The 16,924-nt window shown below is 37.3% G+C and overlaps 1 protein-coding gene across 2 annotated transcripts in view; it reads left to right on the forward strand.

Annotated features, from left to right (window-relative positions):
- MAP4K5 (mitogen-activated protein kinase kinase kinase kinase 5) overlaps positions 1-16,924 on the forward strand; it is a 106,084-nt gene that overhangs the window by 65,306 nt on the left and 23,854 nt on the right. Inside the window, exons 14-22 of one of the 2 annotated variants that reach the window (XM_056133595.1) lie at positions 2,519-2,597; positions 6,104-6,162; positions 7,416-7,483; positions 8,904-8,946; positions 9,573-9,783; positions 10,553-10,650; positions 10,817-10,858; positions 12,994-13,078; positions 16,639-16,718. In XM_056133595.1, coding sequence (XP_055989570.1) covers positions 2,519-2,597; positions 6,104-6,162; positions 7,416-7,483; positions 8,904-8,946; positions 9,573-9,783; positions 10,553-10,650; positions 10,817-10,858; positions 12,994-13,078; positions 16,639-16,718 — 765 coding nt within the window. The remainder of the gene's footprint in view (positions 1-2,518; positions 2,598-6,103; positions 6,163-7,415; positions 7,484-8,903; positions 8,947-9,572; positions 9,784-10,552; positions 10,651-10,816; positions 10,859-12,993; positions 13,079-16,638; positions 16,719-16,924) is intronic. The other variant, XM_056133596.1, reaches the window with a different exon arrangement.

The following is a 16,924-nucleotide window of genomic DNA, read 5'->3' on the forward strand; positions in this document are numbered from 1 at the left end:
TTCTATGAAAATAGAATTATCTTGAATAGCACTATATTAACAATGTTCATTAAGTAACAACTTAGTTAACTAGTTAATCAGGAACAAGGGTCTTCCTACTCACTGACAGGTTCTTATTCCTGTTTATATAAAACACAATGCTGCATTTTTTTAAAACTGGGCTGTAATTACTTTTATTTTTTTAATTTATTTTTAAATTTTAACTTTATTCTTTTTCTTAAATTTTTATTCGTGAAACACCATGATGTACATTTGAAGACTTAACAAATTTTTGTGCTTGGGTTTCAGCTATACAATGATCAAATACCCATCCCCCTACCAGTGCCCTTTCTCCACCACCACCAGTCCCAGTATCCCTCCCACCCCCCATCCCCCCATCCCACCCTACCTCTGGCAGGGCATTCCCTTTTGTTATCTCTCTCCTTTTGAGTGCTATGGTTTGCAAAAGAGACATTGAGTGGCAGTCTTGTTCGGTCTATAGTCTACTTTCATCATGCATTTCCCATCCTGAGAGGAACCTCCCAACACCCTTTATTTGGTGCTCCCTTCTCTATCTGAGCTGCCTTTTCCCCTAACGATGCTGCATTTTTAAAACCATATCTCTTCCTCTCCTTTCAAGATTTATCTTTATTTCTGTGTTTCTTTAAAACTCTCTAAGTTAAGACTAAAAATCAACTTTATGTATTGTTACTTATTGAAGGAAGTTTTCTATGTTTTTAAATTTAAAACCTAAGTTTAAGTACCATAACTACCATAACTACCATAACTCATTAGATAGGCATTATGTAATAAGAAAAAAGCCAAACAATTTTTATATAAACTCAGTGTTCAAAATAGTCCTTTGCAATAGGGTAATATCCCCATTTCACAAAGGGAGAAAGGGAAGAAGAATTGAAGTAAATTTCCTAAGATCATGACTAGTAAGTAATGGGATTAGAATCTGAGTATAAGCAAACTAACTCCAGAACCTACTCCTTCAGTTAATACATGTGCTTTCTGTGTATGTACTTGAGTATAAATACTCTTGAGAAATCTTTGAACACTGATAGTAAAAATACTTCATATTCTCAATTGAAGCCCATTTAATAACCAGTGAATTTTAATTGAAAATATTAGATAAACCATACATAACTTTGTTTCCTACTTAATCCTTTACTTGCAGACTTGTGATTAAATAGGTTTTGAATTCCTCAAAAGTTTAAAAATTATTCTTAAATGTACAAATGATGTACATTTGTACAAAATTTCCCCCAACTAGTTTTTCACTGGTTATGTTCCCTTTTTGTGGGCTTCTGAAATCCACTTTGCCTTTGAGTTCTGACTTTCTGTTCAGTGATAGTATCACCATGCTTTTCAGTCCTTAAAATGGAGAACTTTGTATAGGTAGTTGATTCATGAGATTGATGCTGTCTCACCCTTGTAGCAGACATAGAAGCCATTCTCAGTATTCAGGGAATGAGACTGAGTCAGAAATCTGACAGATAAGGCCGGAGCTATCTATTATAGTTTCAAAGGATCAGGAATAGATACAACATCTAAGAAGTAAGTTGTTACTTGATTTTAGTTTCATGCATTCCATATTTCTCCCTTTCACACTCTTACACACTTAACAGATTACTTACACACTTACTCAATCTTACACACTAGCCAGTTTACAGATCATTTCTGTGAAGTTTTGCCAGAATTCCTTTTTGGGGAAGAGGGAGGGGGAGGGGACACATCCAGAGATGCTCAGGGCTTACTACTGGCTTTGCACGCAGGAATCACTCCTGGCAGTGCTCAGGACAATATGGGATGCTGGGGATTGAACCCAGGTCAGCCATGTGCAAGGCAGACATCCTACCTGCTGTTCTATTGCTCAGGGCCCACCAAAATTCCTTTCCAAGAAAATTAAATTGAGACCCTTTTCTGACATTCAGAGCCTTCCATACCTTGGCTCATCTTTTCAGCTTTTCCATTTCTTTACTAAATATATACTGTATCCAAAAAAATAATAAGCCTCAGTTTCCTATACATCACAATTTCCTTTTCTTCTTGCATTTGCTTTGCTCCTTTCTGCTATCTAGAATAATGAATACTCTGTGATATAGAATAGTGTAGCACATTGCTACTCATTCAGTGCCCGCTTGTCTTTCAAAGCTTCAGATCATATCATCTGTCATGAAGAACTTCACTTTTAGGTGGAAGTCATTTCTCATTCTCCTGGATATTGAAAGTAATCTTAATGACACTTATCACTTTTTAACCTTGGAAATATTTGCATTTTATCTTTCTCGACCAACTCCTAAAAGATAAACTATGTGTTTGTGACTGTCTTTGGATCCCTTCCTTTTTTATACTTCCTTTTTTTATAAACATAGAGTAGTGTTCATTGTTATCTTTGTGTTTATCTTATAATTTACTACTAGGAAGTCATGTTTGTCAATAATGATTGTTTAATCTTAAAAAAGATAAAGTTTGGCCTGTCAACACTATCATTGGCATTTTTGAAGTATATTTATTTTGCTTATATTTACAGCCCCATGCAATCATTCGTCATACCATCAGATCTACAAACCGGAATGCCAGAGCTGAAAGGACAGCTTCAGAAATAAATTGTATGTGTTTAGTATACATTCTCTACTGATAGTTTTGGAGGGTTGAGCTGGGTGTACTCATTTATTTTTATTTTTATTTTTTGAATAATAAAATACAAACTAGGGGTACATTAACATAATAGAATAACTTTAAAATAGAGGCTGCTTTTCTGGTTTATAATTAAATTACTTGAGGATATAGAAAATAGATTTTTTTTTTTTTATAATTTATTTATTTATTGAATCACTGTGGGAAAAGTTACAGAGCTTTCGGGTTTAGGTCTCAGTCATGTAGATACCGAACACATTTCCCTTTACCAATACTCATTTTTAACCCCGAACCCCAATAGACCCCCACCTCCCACCCCTCCCAATTCTTATGAGGCAGATGAGTTCTAGTTAATACTCTATCTACTTTGACTAGATAGATTATTTCGATAGAAGATGCACAATTATTGTTTAGAGTTTACGACCCACCCCCCCCCCAATCAGACATGCTGAAACAGCGTTGTGAAATGATTTGCTTTCTACAACTTGGTTTAAGAATAAAATGATGTCGCGCGGCCGCGATAGCGGCCGCGCGGTTTTGAATTTCTGCTATTTTACTTATTGACCCTGGAAGAATTTCTATTAAAAGTTAGCTAGTTAAGAGATTGATTTCTGTGCCCTGGAGTCGTGGCCGTGCCGGAGAGCCGCTCGTGGGGGGCAGCTGGCCACCTCGGTGGGGCGTGGGGGACGGCCCACAAAGCCCCCCTTCCCATGAGGTCCCTGCCGCTTCCCCGAGCCCGGCTCAAACCCGCTTTCCACAAGGCTCCCGTGCGGCCGCCATCTTTCTTTCCAGAGAGGAGCGGGCGGGCCGGTCAACGCCCTTCCCCCTCCGGGCAGGCTTGGTGGCGCGGATCAACACAAGTCCATTTGCTTTTCTGCTCCAAGCAGCTGGTTCTCTGTGCTAAGTCCTTGTGCCTCCGGGGCCGTGGCCGTGCCGGAGAGCCGCTCGTGGGGGGCAGCTGGCGACCTCGGTGGGGCGTGGGGGACGGCCCACAAAGCCCCCCTTCCCATGAGGTCCCCGCCGCTTCCCCGAGCCCGGCTCAAACCCGCTTTCCACAAGGCTCCCGTGCGGCCGCCATCTTTCTTTCCAGAGAGGAGCGGGCGAAAATAGATTTTTTTAAATTAATACACAGTGAGATATTTTCTTAGACGTGCTTCAATTATGGTTGAGCTGGTAACTTACAGTAATATACTGCACAATGAAGTTTTGAATGAATGCACTCATAAAACTTCTATCCAGATCAAGATAGTGGTGAACATTATCAGAATATTTCAAGAGTCTTTCATTCCTTTGTAATCAATATTATGTCTTCCAATATGTCCTCCAATGCTCCACTGCACAGCTGAAAAGATGAGCCAAAATTAAACATTGATTTTTCTTGATTTTAATGTTCACATAAACACATCCTTTTTGCCTGATTTGTTTTGTTCAAAGTTATGTCTGAGAGTAATGCATGTCATGTGTAGCAGTAGTTGATTATTTTGCCCAGCGCTCTAGATATTTCCCTGAGCCTCCCAAGAGTGATCCCTGAACAGGAGTAAGCCCCAAGCATGGTTGTGGCCCAAAATCTTTTAAAAAATAGAAGGTTAACAACATTTAAAAAGTAGATGATTAAGAAAACACCAAAGGGGAGTGTATGTTCAAACTATACAAAGCAACTGAAATCTACTTTGCCTTTGAGTTCTGACTTTGTGTTCAGTCCATTACCCATATTCTGTTCCGAGAATATGGGTAATGCATACCACAGGGCTATAATCCTTCAGATTTGGGAAATACATGGTGGTAAAATCTCATAGCACCCTGGCTTTCTGCTTGAGTGCACTTTTAAAATTAGGGTAGAATTGGGACCTGAGAGAGAGAGCACAGCAGGTAGAGTACTTGCCTGGTATGTGGCCAACCGAGGGTCAATTTCCAGTATCCATATGGTTCCTTGAACACCACGAGGAGTGATTCCTGAGTGCAAAGCCATGAGTAACCCCTGAGCATCACCAGATGTGTCCCAAAAAACAAACAAAAAAATTGGGATAGGAGCAATTAGATAGTGCCTGCATGGAAAAGAGGGTCCTAAAATATATCAAGAGGTTTACTTAAATTTTTGGTTGAAAATCAAGTTGCCCTTAAGCAAAGCAAAATTGTGCAGTTAATATTAGAAAAAGGAAGTGTTGTCAACAAAGCGCTATGAGCTAAGATAGTGGTGATCTCCAGGAAAAATATCTACCCAGAAAGTTTTTATCCAGAGGTAAATACGTTGATGAAATAATCAAATCTGAGATAAACCTTGAGAAGATCAAGTAGATCTTGTAGTTAACTCTGAATGAGTACTCTTTTAAAATAGAGGACTGGAACTGGAGAGATCATACCATGGATAAGGCACTTGCCCTGCACACAGGCGACGCAAATCAGATCCTGAGCATCCCATGTGGTTCTCTGAGCACAGCCAGGAATGACCCCTGAGCATTGCAGGTGTGGCCCAAAACCCTCTAATAAAAATAGAGGACAAAATCCAGATATTCCATGTTGTATCACATTATCTAAGATACAATAATTAATGATTAAGAAAAAAGCCAAGAAAATAGAGAACATAACCCATTGAAAATTATAAACAGAATAAGATCACATAATATTGAAGTTTGAGTCAGCATTCATAAAGTTTTTAATATAGTTTTATAAATATGCTTAAAGATTTAAGAGAAAAGGTGGACTCAAGTGAAACATGGAAAATTCTCAGTAGGAAATTTAAAATTATAACCTATGAAATTCTTCAAGTGGGCTAATATGTTATTAAGTCCAGAGAAGATTGAATTTGAGGCAGCCAGTTTGAGCAAATGTGGTCCCAAGTACTCCAAATTTGACAAAAATTATGAATTTTTTGACATAAGTATCTCAATGACATCCAAATAAAACAAAGAAAAATATACCTAGGCATATCACAATTGCTAAATAAAACAAAATGACAAAATGAAAAACCCATGGAAGTTTCATGGTGAAATACCTATTAAAAATCACAGTGATGTGGGGTTGGAACAGTGATATAGTGGGTAGGGTGTTTTGCTTGCTGACCCGGCTTCCATCCCCAGAATTCCTTATGGTCCTCTGAATCTGCCTGGAGTAGTTTCTGAGTGCAGAGCCAGGAGTAAGCACTCAGCATTGCTGGGTGTGGTCCCAAAACCAAAACAAAAGAAACTGGTATACTCAAATGGTTCCAGCAGTTGCCTTACCCACTCTACTATCTCTCTGTCCTGTTAACATCTCATATGCAAAAAGTGATATTTGATTTCTTCACTCCAGTGAATAAAACATGTTAGGAAACTATTACTTTGTTTAATAAACATAAAGGATGGGTACTATTGGAGGAAAAATAAGAAATTTTTTCTTCACTACTTGGTTCCCACCTCCGACCCAATTCATATGCTTCTTATTACGTTCCAAGATCAGCCTTTCAATAAAGAATTTATAAATATTTTTATATGTTTTGCAGTTGACAAATTACAATTTGAACCACCTTTGAGAAAAGAAACCGAAGCCCGGGATGAAATGGTAGGAATTATGACTGTTATAATATTATGCACCAAAAATTTTGAGAAAACTTGATTAGGTTTACTTGATTTTTGAACAAAGTAATATATTCATTTCAGCATTAATTTTAAAAATTTATTTATATGTTTAAGTTTTAAAAATCTTTGATATGTTTTAAATAGAAGACAGTATATCATCACATATAGCTATTTTCCTTTATGAATCTTTTGAAGAATTTCCTTGAAGTTAGCGGAAATATATCACTTGATACTTAGCTTTAAGCAGTCAGGTTTTTGCTTACTGCTTCTGTGAGGTTTACTTTACATCTTTGTATTCCCTTACTATTAAAATTTTTTTTTCCTTATCAATTTTAAATGTAGTTAGCAAAAACCTTATTTGTTATGTGTACCTGTTCATTTTTTAACAATTGCTTTTATTTTGAGATTGCTATTTAATGAATCCTTTCCTTACCTAAAGACAAAGAATAAAGTAAGATATAATTAGTCAGCCTAACTTAACATCTACTTTATTTTTATGGAGCTATAGCACAGCAGTAGGGCGTTTGCCTTGCATGCAGCCAACATGGCCGACCCGAGTTCGATTCCTCCAGCAAGCTACCGAGAGTATCTCGCCCGCCCGGCAGAGCCTGGCAAGCTCCCCGTGGCGTATTCGATATGCCAAACACAGTAACAACAAAGTCTCCAATGGAGACGTTACTGGGCCCGCTCGAGCAAATCAATGATCAACGGGAGGGCCTTTACCTTACCTTTACCTTAGTAAAACTATAGTTTTTGAGGATGATTGCTGTTAGTCAGTTGCATCATCCTTAAATAGTGCTCTTCTTGCTTTATAATACAACAAGTATAAACATAATACAAGTATGTATGTATTGCTATATAATAAAGCCTCACTTTTCATGCTAGGAGTATCTAAAAAATATAGCTCTAAGTAAATTAATGAGATTTTACTAATAGAATGTTTTGTTCTCTGTTTTGATGCAGAAAAATCAAAGTTATTTTGTTCTCTTGCTTTGGAAATAACTATCATGCTGTGTAGAGATATGTTCATGGAATTTCTTAAATTTAAATCAACTGATAATGATGAGTCATTGACTAAAAATGTGTCATATGACAATGATTCTAGCCAAGGACTTTTTTTTAATGTTTAAAAGTCAGTTAAATTATAATCCAGTGTTTTCTTGAACCATATAAAGTGGTTAGTATTTATTGTAAGTTTGACATGTTAAGCTCTTTCTTTTCTTTTTATCTTCTTAGGGTGTGTTCTCAGACCCAAACTATGTATTACAGTGGAATCCTTTTGTTGATGGTGCAAATACCGGCAAGTGAGTTGTTGTCTAGCTAAGTAACTTTATATTACTCAATTCATGTAAGAACAACATTAAGAGGAGGCACTGATTTATTATATAATAATTTTTCATATAATAATTTTTCTTTTTTTATTCTTTTAAAGATGATATGAAATCTTTTCCCATTGTCAAGTTTCTACTTAGAGATCTGGGATTTGCAAACTATGGCCTAAGCCCCATTGCCTATATTTTTAAATTGCCCACTAAATAGAGTGGTATTTGTATTTTTTAGTTATTTTTAAAAAATTAGTATTTTATTACATGTGAAAATTATATGAGGTTTAGAAATTCAGGTTTGATAAAGGTTTGTTGGCCTACAGCCACACCCGTTAGTTTATATATTATCTCTGGCTGCTTGCTTGCTCCCGAGAATTGAATAGCTGTAACCACTGAATAGTTTTTAAAGCCCTGTTTATTGTCAGGCCTTTTATATAAAAGTTTACCAACACCTGCTATAGAATATAGTTTTCTTAAGAAATCCTGCAAACTTCTAATTGATTGCTGTGACTGTGGATAAATGTGTGGAATAAGTGAGTTGATGTGCCTGGAGGGCCACCTGGATCGTCTTGCTTAAAATGCAGATTTTGTATCAGTAGCTTTAGAGAATCATTTTAACAATTTTCTCTATGGCTGATCTCTGGATCACACTTGGAGTAATAGCAAAGGACGGGATAATACAGTAAAATTCAGAATTTATTTTTGTTACTAAATTTAAATTTATTTTTATGACATGCTAAATGTGACAACCTCTAGAAAGGAACTGTGTTGGGGATCAGAGTGATAGTATATCTGGTAGGGTTTGCCTTATGTGCTACTGACCTGGGTTTGATCCCCAGCACCCCATATGGTTCTCTGAGCACCACCAGGTCTTATCCCTGAGCTCAGAGCCAGGAGCAAGTCCTTAGCACCACTGGCCGTGACCCAAAGAACAAATAAAACCAATATCTTCATTTTATAAAATATTTTTATTATGATCAAACCAATGCAGAGTAATAGAACCTAAATAAGATCTTGATCACTTGATTTCCTGTTACTCATCGATTTGCTTGATTGGGCGCCAGTAATGTCTCCTTTCATCCCTGTTGCGTGCTAGTGTAGCCCAGTGGCGTCTGTTTATTCTAGGAACACCAAGCGCCTCAAACCGATCGTTCAGGGTCTTGACGAAGAAGTCTGACCATCTTGTAGGTGGGCGGCCACGTGGTCTTTTGACATCCCGTGGAATCCAGATCTTAGGAATAAGATGTTAGGGCTTAATAAATAAAAATATTTTGTATTATAGTTTTTGGGGGGCTTTACATCACCTGAATATAAACAGATTTTAATACACATGTACTGGTGTCTCTGTATTATGTTACCATCATTTATCAGCAAAATTCCTTTTTTCTTACTGTACTAGATCAACTTCAAAACGTGCAATACCACCTCCCCTACCTCCTAAGGTGAGCTGTTTAAGATTTTGAGCATAAATCTTTGTTTAAATAATATTTACATTAAATTATTTTTAAAGATTTATTTTAGCTGGATGAAGTGGCTCAGTGACAGATCATTTCTCAAATGCATTCTTGGGTTCAATTCCTAGTACCACCAAGAAAAGTCATCTTCAGTGCTTCTAATTATTGAAATATTTTGTAAATCTCTTACATTATTTCATTGATTCTAATTGTTTTTGGTTTTTTTTTTAAGTTCAAGGCTGATGTAAAAAAATCACACGGCAGACCCAAAGAGATAGGACAGGGGTTAAGGCACTTGCCTTGCATGTGATTGATTGACTGGGTTTAATCCCCAACACAACATAGGGTCCCCGTGCTCTGCCAAGAATGATCCCTGAGCACATAACCAAGAGTAAGCCCACATCAGGTGTGGCCCCAAAACAAGAACAAAACATGCAACAAGCTCACAACATAACTTAACTGTAGTTCACTTTGTTCATTTTTCCCAGTGAATTGAACTTCATAGAAGAAACACGGCATATTTTCCTCCCCCAAGTCTTGGATGACTAGTGATAACAGAGTTATTATTTTTGATAGAAAATTATTAAAGTCTATATGCCTTTTATTGTCACTAGCCAAGGATAAACAATTATCCTGAAGACAACCTTCCTGATGAAGAAAAATCATCAACTGTAAAACGGTGCCCTGATTCAGAGAACAGAGCTCCCCATGTTCTCCGAAGACAGAGTAGCCCGAGTTGTGTTCCAGTTGCCGAGGCATCCTCTATTGGTATGGCTAGCAGTATCAGCAGCCTTGGAGCGCATACAGCCAGATACTGTGATCTGGGTAAATAAATGATAGTGGAAAGGGAAAAGAATTTGTTTCCTATGTTAAATATCCCTTCCCCACCCCACCCTTAGTATAAAATCTCACCTGTTTAAAGCTTTGTGGAGATTTTTTAAATTCCATATGAAATGAGCCAAAATAGATTCAGCCCAATTCAGTCCTAATGTAATCTTGGATTAACGGAATTTTGAAAAATGGATGCATTTTTCTGCCCTCCAGATGTTCAGGTTCTGTGGCAAAAGTTAGGATATCTTTGTGAAGCACTGTTTTGTAATAGAAAACAAGAGCTATTGAAACGAGATGAGGCGAGGCAATAAGAAGGTGAGGTTTGCAGAATATTACTGGACTTGCTGAAATGATGGCAGGCAGTCTGAAGAATTGAAAGACCTAATGGATACAGACAAGGGAGAAAACCTGAGCTGTGTTGAAACTACTTTTTAGTGTGATAGGAGTGAAAAAGAAACACCTTTGTTGTAAACTCAAGGAATAGAACTCTAAAGGTAAATGAGGTTTCATTTTTAAACGAAAGGCACTTGGTCCTTTAACTTTTCTAACAATATGGAAAATCAGTTATTGTTTTCATGAATTTAAGTCACTGATAATGATACAGTGCTGCATCACAATAGAAAGACCATTGATACCTGACTCCTCTGTTAGTAATGAATGTTTCCCAATAATGTAGAGGGAAAAGGTATTGGGGGAGTTGGGGAACTATTTTTCAAGGAACATACTGGTTAGTCATTAAACTTTTAACTGTGATTCTCTCTAGGAAATGGTGATGGTATTTCAAAACTGATTAGTGAAAATACAGAAGGATCAGCACAAGCTCCACAATTACCACGAAAAAAGGACAAGCGAGACTTCCCTGTAGGTATAGCAGGCACTTAGCAGTTCATTACGACAAATGCTGTGTTTATCATGCACGGGCATAGGCTGTTTAATTGAGGAATTTAAATAACTGAATCTCCAAATGTGTGAAAGTGTTTTTAAGACTTAAGAGATCTTACAGTATTCAAAATTATTTTTCTTACAGAAACCTGCCATCAATGGCCTTCCACCTACCCCAAAAGTTCTGGTAAGAAATACTTTTATGAGAACTACTTGGCATTGTTTATCTCTATGCAAGCAGTAGTAGATGATTTGTTTGCCACCAAGTATAGAGAACTGTAGACAGGAAAAATATCTTAAAATACATTTGGGCGTGCTATGTTTCAATATATATTACTTTGTAATTGGTTACAATTTGAAGAGGTTGTTTTGTTTTGTTTTGTTTTTTTCCAAATTGACAATTATGTACTCAGCATAGTCTATAAAGATCAAGTAAATTTTATTATGATAATGAAATTTCTTTATGATTTCATTATGATTATAATTATGATTATGATGATGAGCTCAGAAAATAATGTGCAGGGGTTGCGGGCTGCTGTGACGACGTGGCCTAGAACCATCTCCCCAGTCCTACTCAGGCCTCCCCAGCAGAGAGAGAGACAAACACACGGAGACAGGGGACCACAGCCTGATGTTGAAAATGGTCTGTTTAATGCACAGCTGCTAGCATACTTACAGAACATCTGAGGGGGGTTGAGTAAGGATATAGGTGTGATTGATCATTTACATAGGTAAGACATCTGGAGATTTACATAGATCATTTACATAGATAAAATGTAGGAAATTCTCTTTTTGGGAGATTAAGTGAAGGAAATTCTCTTTTGGAGAGAGTGTCAAGGAGACACTCTGTCTTCCAGGACATCTACTTTGCTTTTATCTTTCCCTAGGGTTGTATGTTGTCATACAGTTCACTTATCCTTCCCCAGGGGGGTCCTGTCTCTTAAGTCATTAACAGCTTGCGTCAAGATCATGCATTTATGCTTTCTAGATTGCCCCATTTCAATGCCAGCATAGCTTTGCCACTCACCCAAGGTCCATCCCACTCCTACAGCAGGACCTCCTTTTTGGGGTGTTAGGAACTACAGCAATAGAAGCCTGAGTCAAGTAATTATGATAGAAGCCCAGGAGTAGATATATTTTAGAGTCAGTCAACTTTCCAGATATTAGGAGCATAGCATTAATGGTTTTTCTGTATTTAACCAAAGAACATTGCTCTATAGTAAAATATAAAAAGGCCATAGGGAAAATAAAAAAGCAGGTACAGATACAAAGCACTTCAAATACAAAACACTACAAATACAAAGTTCAGAATTACCAGAAAAGTTTTGGCTTGTAGGTAATCAAGCCTGACTTGGGGAACTGTGACAATAAGAGGTAAATACAAAGAAAAGGTCAAAAATAAACTTTAAATTAGGGATGCGAGCAAGGGCACTATAAGCTTCTCTGAGAGGAAGGAAAAGGGACAATTCACTGATGAGGCCTAAAACACTTAGGGTTAATATCCAACAATATATATAATCAGATAAATGTAAAATCTTGTATGTTTTCACTGTTATGGTATTATAATCACCATAGTGATACTTATTAAAGTCATCCATTGTTTCATACTAATATTGGTCATTAATATTCCCAGAATATATCATTGATATACATGCACTGTAGCACTGTCCTCCTGTTGTTCATCGATTTGCTCGAGTGGGTACCAGTAATGTCTCCATTGTGAGACTTGTTATTGTTTTTGGCATATCGAGTACACCATGGGTAGCTTGCCAGGCTCTTCCGTGAGGGCAGGATACTCTTGGTAGCTTGTCGGACTCTCCAAGAGGGACAGAGGAATTGAACCTGAGGCGACTGCATGCAAGGCAAATGCCCTACCTGCTTATTGTTGCAGCCCATTGATATACATAGATATTTTAATAAATTTGATATTTTGCTCTCAAATACTACTACAAGAATAGGCGTTAGACGGGGACATTGGTGGTGGGAAACACCAATTGGTTAAACTGGAGACATTGGTGGTGGGAAATGTACAATGGTGAAGGGATAGGTGTTGGAACATTATATAACTGAAACCCAGCTATGGACAACCTTGTAACTGTATCTCACTGGGATTCAATTTAAAAAATTTTTTAAATAAGAATATGAGATGAAATAGGTTAGTTATATCAAATATATCATATTTTATAATCACAAGTAATTTAATTATTTGCATAATTCAACCAAGAGTAAGATTAACAGTCCATAGCAATCTTTACTATTTTTTAAGAAAATATGAAGCATTACCTAATCAAATAACTCTATATTTCTTTCACTATAAATAAGATGGGAGCATGTTTTTCCAAAGTTTTTGATGGCTGTCCTTTGAAAATTAATTGTGCAACATCTTGGATACATCCTGATACAAAAGGTAAAATTTCTGAATTTTTTAATAGCAATTTTTAATAAAATGTTTGTTGTGAGCAAGGATCCTCCTTATCAGTGAGCTACTATTGTTTTGTTTTTTCATTTTTGGGGGAATTTGGGCCACACCCTGCATGCTCTGCACTCAGGGATCACTCCTGGTGGACTTAAGGGACTAGATGGGGTGCTGGGGATCAAGCTTTATCACAGGCCCCTAATTATAGGTTATAAATGCATCTGTTAGCATAATAGAATTATTTTAGCAATAAGAAAATGTGTTTATATTTTATTTTTGATATAATTTAAAATGTATAAAAAGATTAGAAAATAGGTTAAGAAATTCTATATTTAGAATTATCCATGTTTCTGTCTCATTTGTTTTATTATTCTTGATGTATATTTTTCCGAATTTCTTGATAGTTCAAACTATCTTGTTCCTCATTTCCTTATACTTTCTTTAGCTTGTTTTCCTGCTAAAGAATCATCTCTTATATAACCACAGTACATTTGCAAAGAAAATCTATCAATATATATTTTATAATTCAGTTTGTTTAAATTGTATTACTTTTCCCAATATTTTCCTGTTTCATCTCCTTTCTTCTATTGAAAAAGTCCAATATTCAGTCAAAGGCTGTCTTGTTAACCAAATTCAGGAACCATTTTGCAACCTTCTTTGTCTTTTTTGAACTTGACATTTTGGGGCTGCTTGTGGCACATCCCATAATTTGGATGTGTTTGATGAGTCCTTTTACAGGAATATTACAGGTATGTTACTGGACTGATAACTGTGCATTAGATCAGGAGAGACAGATCAGCTGTCCAAGTATTGCTGATTATGTCAATGTCATTAACTTCCTGCACACAAGTTAATATTCTCATTTTGTAGTTTTTTATTTCTGAGCTCATAGTAGTTTGTGTGAAGATACATTGAGATCAATTAAATATCGTCTTGACTTTCTCTGATAGTTTTTAAAATTTTTTTTATTTTAATGTAAGAGTATTGCTATTTGGGCTGGAGTGATAGCACAGTGGTAGGGCATTTGCCTTGCACGCAGCCAGCCCAGCTGAGCCGGGTTCGATTCCTCCGCCCCTCTTGGAGAGCCTGGCAAGCTACTGAGAGTATTCAATATGCCAGACACAGTAACAAGAAGTCTCACAATGGAGACGTTACTGGGCCCACTCGAGCAAATCGTTGAACAACGGGAAGACAGTGACAGTGATTGCTATTTATTCAGGCATTGACTAGGCTGATTGAATTAGGCATGAACTTGAACTTACTTTTTTTTTCCCTTTTTATAAATTTGTTTATTGAATCACTGTGAGAGCTGTTACAAAGCTTTCGGGTTTAGATCTGGGTCATACAATGATGAAACACCTATCCTTTCACCAGTGCCCATTTTCCACCACCAAACACCCTAGTATATCCCCCATCCCACACCCTCCCCCACCTGTGGGGCAGATGATTTCCACATTACTCTCTCTCTACTTTGATTACGTTCAATCTTTCGACAACCAGACCCACCATTATTATTTGGGATTTTATCCCAACGCTCAAATCTGCTGAAAAGGCAACCATAGTCAATTTGTTTTCTATTTCTGATTATGAATAACATATGTCATGCAGCCACAGTAGTGGCTGCGTGATTTTGAAATTTTGAAATTTTAACACTTAAATCTGGAGGGATTTCTGCCAAAACCTGCTGAATTCCGAGATTTGTTCCTGAGTCTGGGATCATGGCCGTTAAGCAGCTTCATCAGGAGCCAGAGAGGCCATTTGTAGGTGGCAACTCGGAGTCTCGTTGGAGCAGAGAGGAAATGGCCAGTTCCACCCCCCTTCCATGAGGCCCCACGTGTCTCGTCACTGTGGGCCCAAATCTGAGTGTCGAATGGCCTCTGGAGGATGGTGACCAGTAGGCCGCCAGGGGGAACAGGCCAAGGCACGAAACCTATTCCCACCTTGGGGTGGCCTGGCACCAGAAACCTACTGTGGGAACCAGACACATTTCTGCCAAAAGCTGCTGGGTTTCAAGATTTGTTTCTGAGTCTCTGGGATCATGGCTGTTAAGCATCTTGATCAGGTGCCAAAGAGGCTGTTCGTGGGCAGCGACTCAGGGTCTCTTTGGAGCAGGGAGGAAAGAGCCAGCTCCACCCCCATCCTGTGAGGCCCCGAGTGTCTCGTCACTGTGGACCCAAACCTACTTTCCAATGGCCTCTGGAGGATGGCAGCCACCTCCAGGGGGAATAGGCAATTCTCTGATAGTTGTATCCATTGACAATCTACTGGCAGCCCACTGACATCAGTTCACTGTTTCATTCCCATTTCTTCATGTGCTCAATACCAGTTTGAATTTCATGTCTTATTTTCTCTTCAGTGAAAAATTATTTACTGCCACTATATTTTATCAGTAAGTACTCCCAGAATTTTTGATCATGGGAGTTTCTGTGTTTTTCTGTTTAATGTGTGCCTTATTATTTTTTTAACTTATTTTCATACACAGTAAGATTTCTAGTCTCACTTTATATTTTCCTTCCTAGAGATGGAATCAGTTTTTTCTCCAATAACCCCTGGTGCTTTTATTTTTTAACCCCTGGTGCTTTTTAGCAGAAAATAATATTTAGAAATCAAGGTCTAGATGTTAAATGTGATTTTGTATTGTTTCAGTGTGTCATGGTTTAAATTTGTACTTCATTTAAATTTGTTTCCTTGTTCAAAGAATATTAGATGTACTGTATAAAAATGTACAGCTATAATAAATTTAAATAGGAAAATTAAGTTGAAGGATTGTATAGTAAGTAAAACAAAACAGTGAATTAGTAACAATATGTTTTTTAAGATGAAATTTGGGCTACAGCTCAGAAAAGCAAAAGATGACGTAATACTCGTGGTTCTCTAAATGACTGCATTCTGTGATACAGCTTTCTGTCATTGCTTTTTGTGGTGTTAAGTGACTTGCATAAATGATGTAAATATGACAACTTTTAAACTCAGTTTTTGAGCAGAGTGATTTATGAATCTTCCCACAAAAAATGCATAATTTTTTTTTTGCTGAGCTTGAGGAAAGAGGTAAAGAAGGTTTAATTAAAAAAAATTTATCTGTGATAGCTAAGGTATTTGTTTTGTACTTGGGTAACCCAGATTTAATCCCTGGTACCTCATATGGTCCCCCAAGTCTTTCAGGAGTTACTCCTGAGTACAGCCCCAATACTAAGACCTGAGCACAGCCAAGGTATGCTTACTATCTCACCACCACACCCCCAAAGATGGTGACATTGATTTTAGAAAGTAACTTTTTTTGAAGCCAGAGAGATGGTGCTGCAGTGTGTCAGATGCTGACTTGCATGCAGCTGACCCAGATTTGATCCCAACACCCGATATGATCCCCCAAGCATGGCCAAGAGTAAACCCTGAATGCAGAGCCAAGGAGCTCTGAGCACAACTGGGTGTCGCACAAATACAAAATATAAAATAGCTTTAAAATGAGTGTGTCAATGTTTAGCTCTTTAGAGTCTTCAGTAAATGATGTCAGGAAATGGTAATAAATTCTGGTGTATCTTGCCTGTTTTTAGATCAGTACATTATTTTTGGAACTGAAGATGGTATTTACACTTTGAATCTCAATGAACTACATGAGGCAACCATGGAACAGGTAATTTTATTTTTTTATTCAAGAAATTAATTCGGGTAAATTGAGGAAAGGAAATATATTAATTTTAAATTTGGTTGTTTTAACATTTTTATTGAAATATTTTGGGATTTTTTTTTCTTTTTTGGGTCACGCCTGGTGATGTTCAAGGGTTACTCCTGGCTCTGCACTCAGGAATTAGTCCAGGGGGTACTCAAGGACCATATGGG

This window comes from Sorex fumeus, unplaced genomic scaffold, assembly GCF_029834395.1.
Source record: "Sorex fumeus unplaced genomic scaffold, SorFum_2.1 ptg000098l, whole genome shotgun sequence".
Taxonomy (NCBI): domain Eukaryota; kingdom Metazoa; phylum Chordata; class Mammalia; order Eulipotyphla; family Soricidae; genus Sorex; species Sorex fumeus.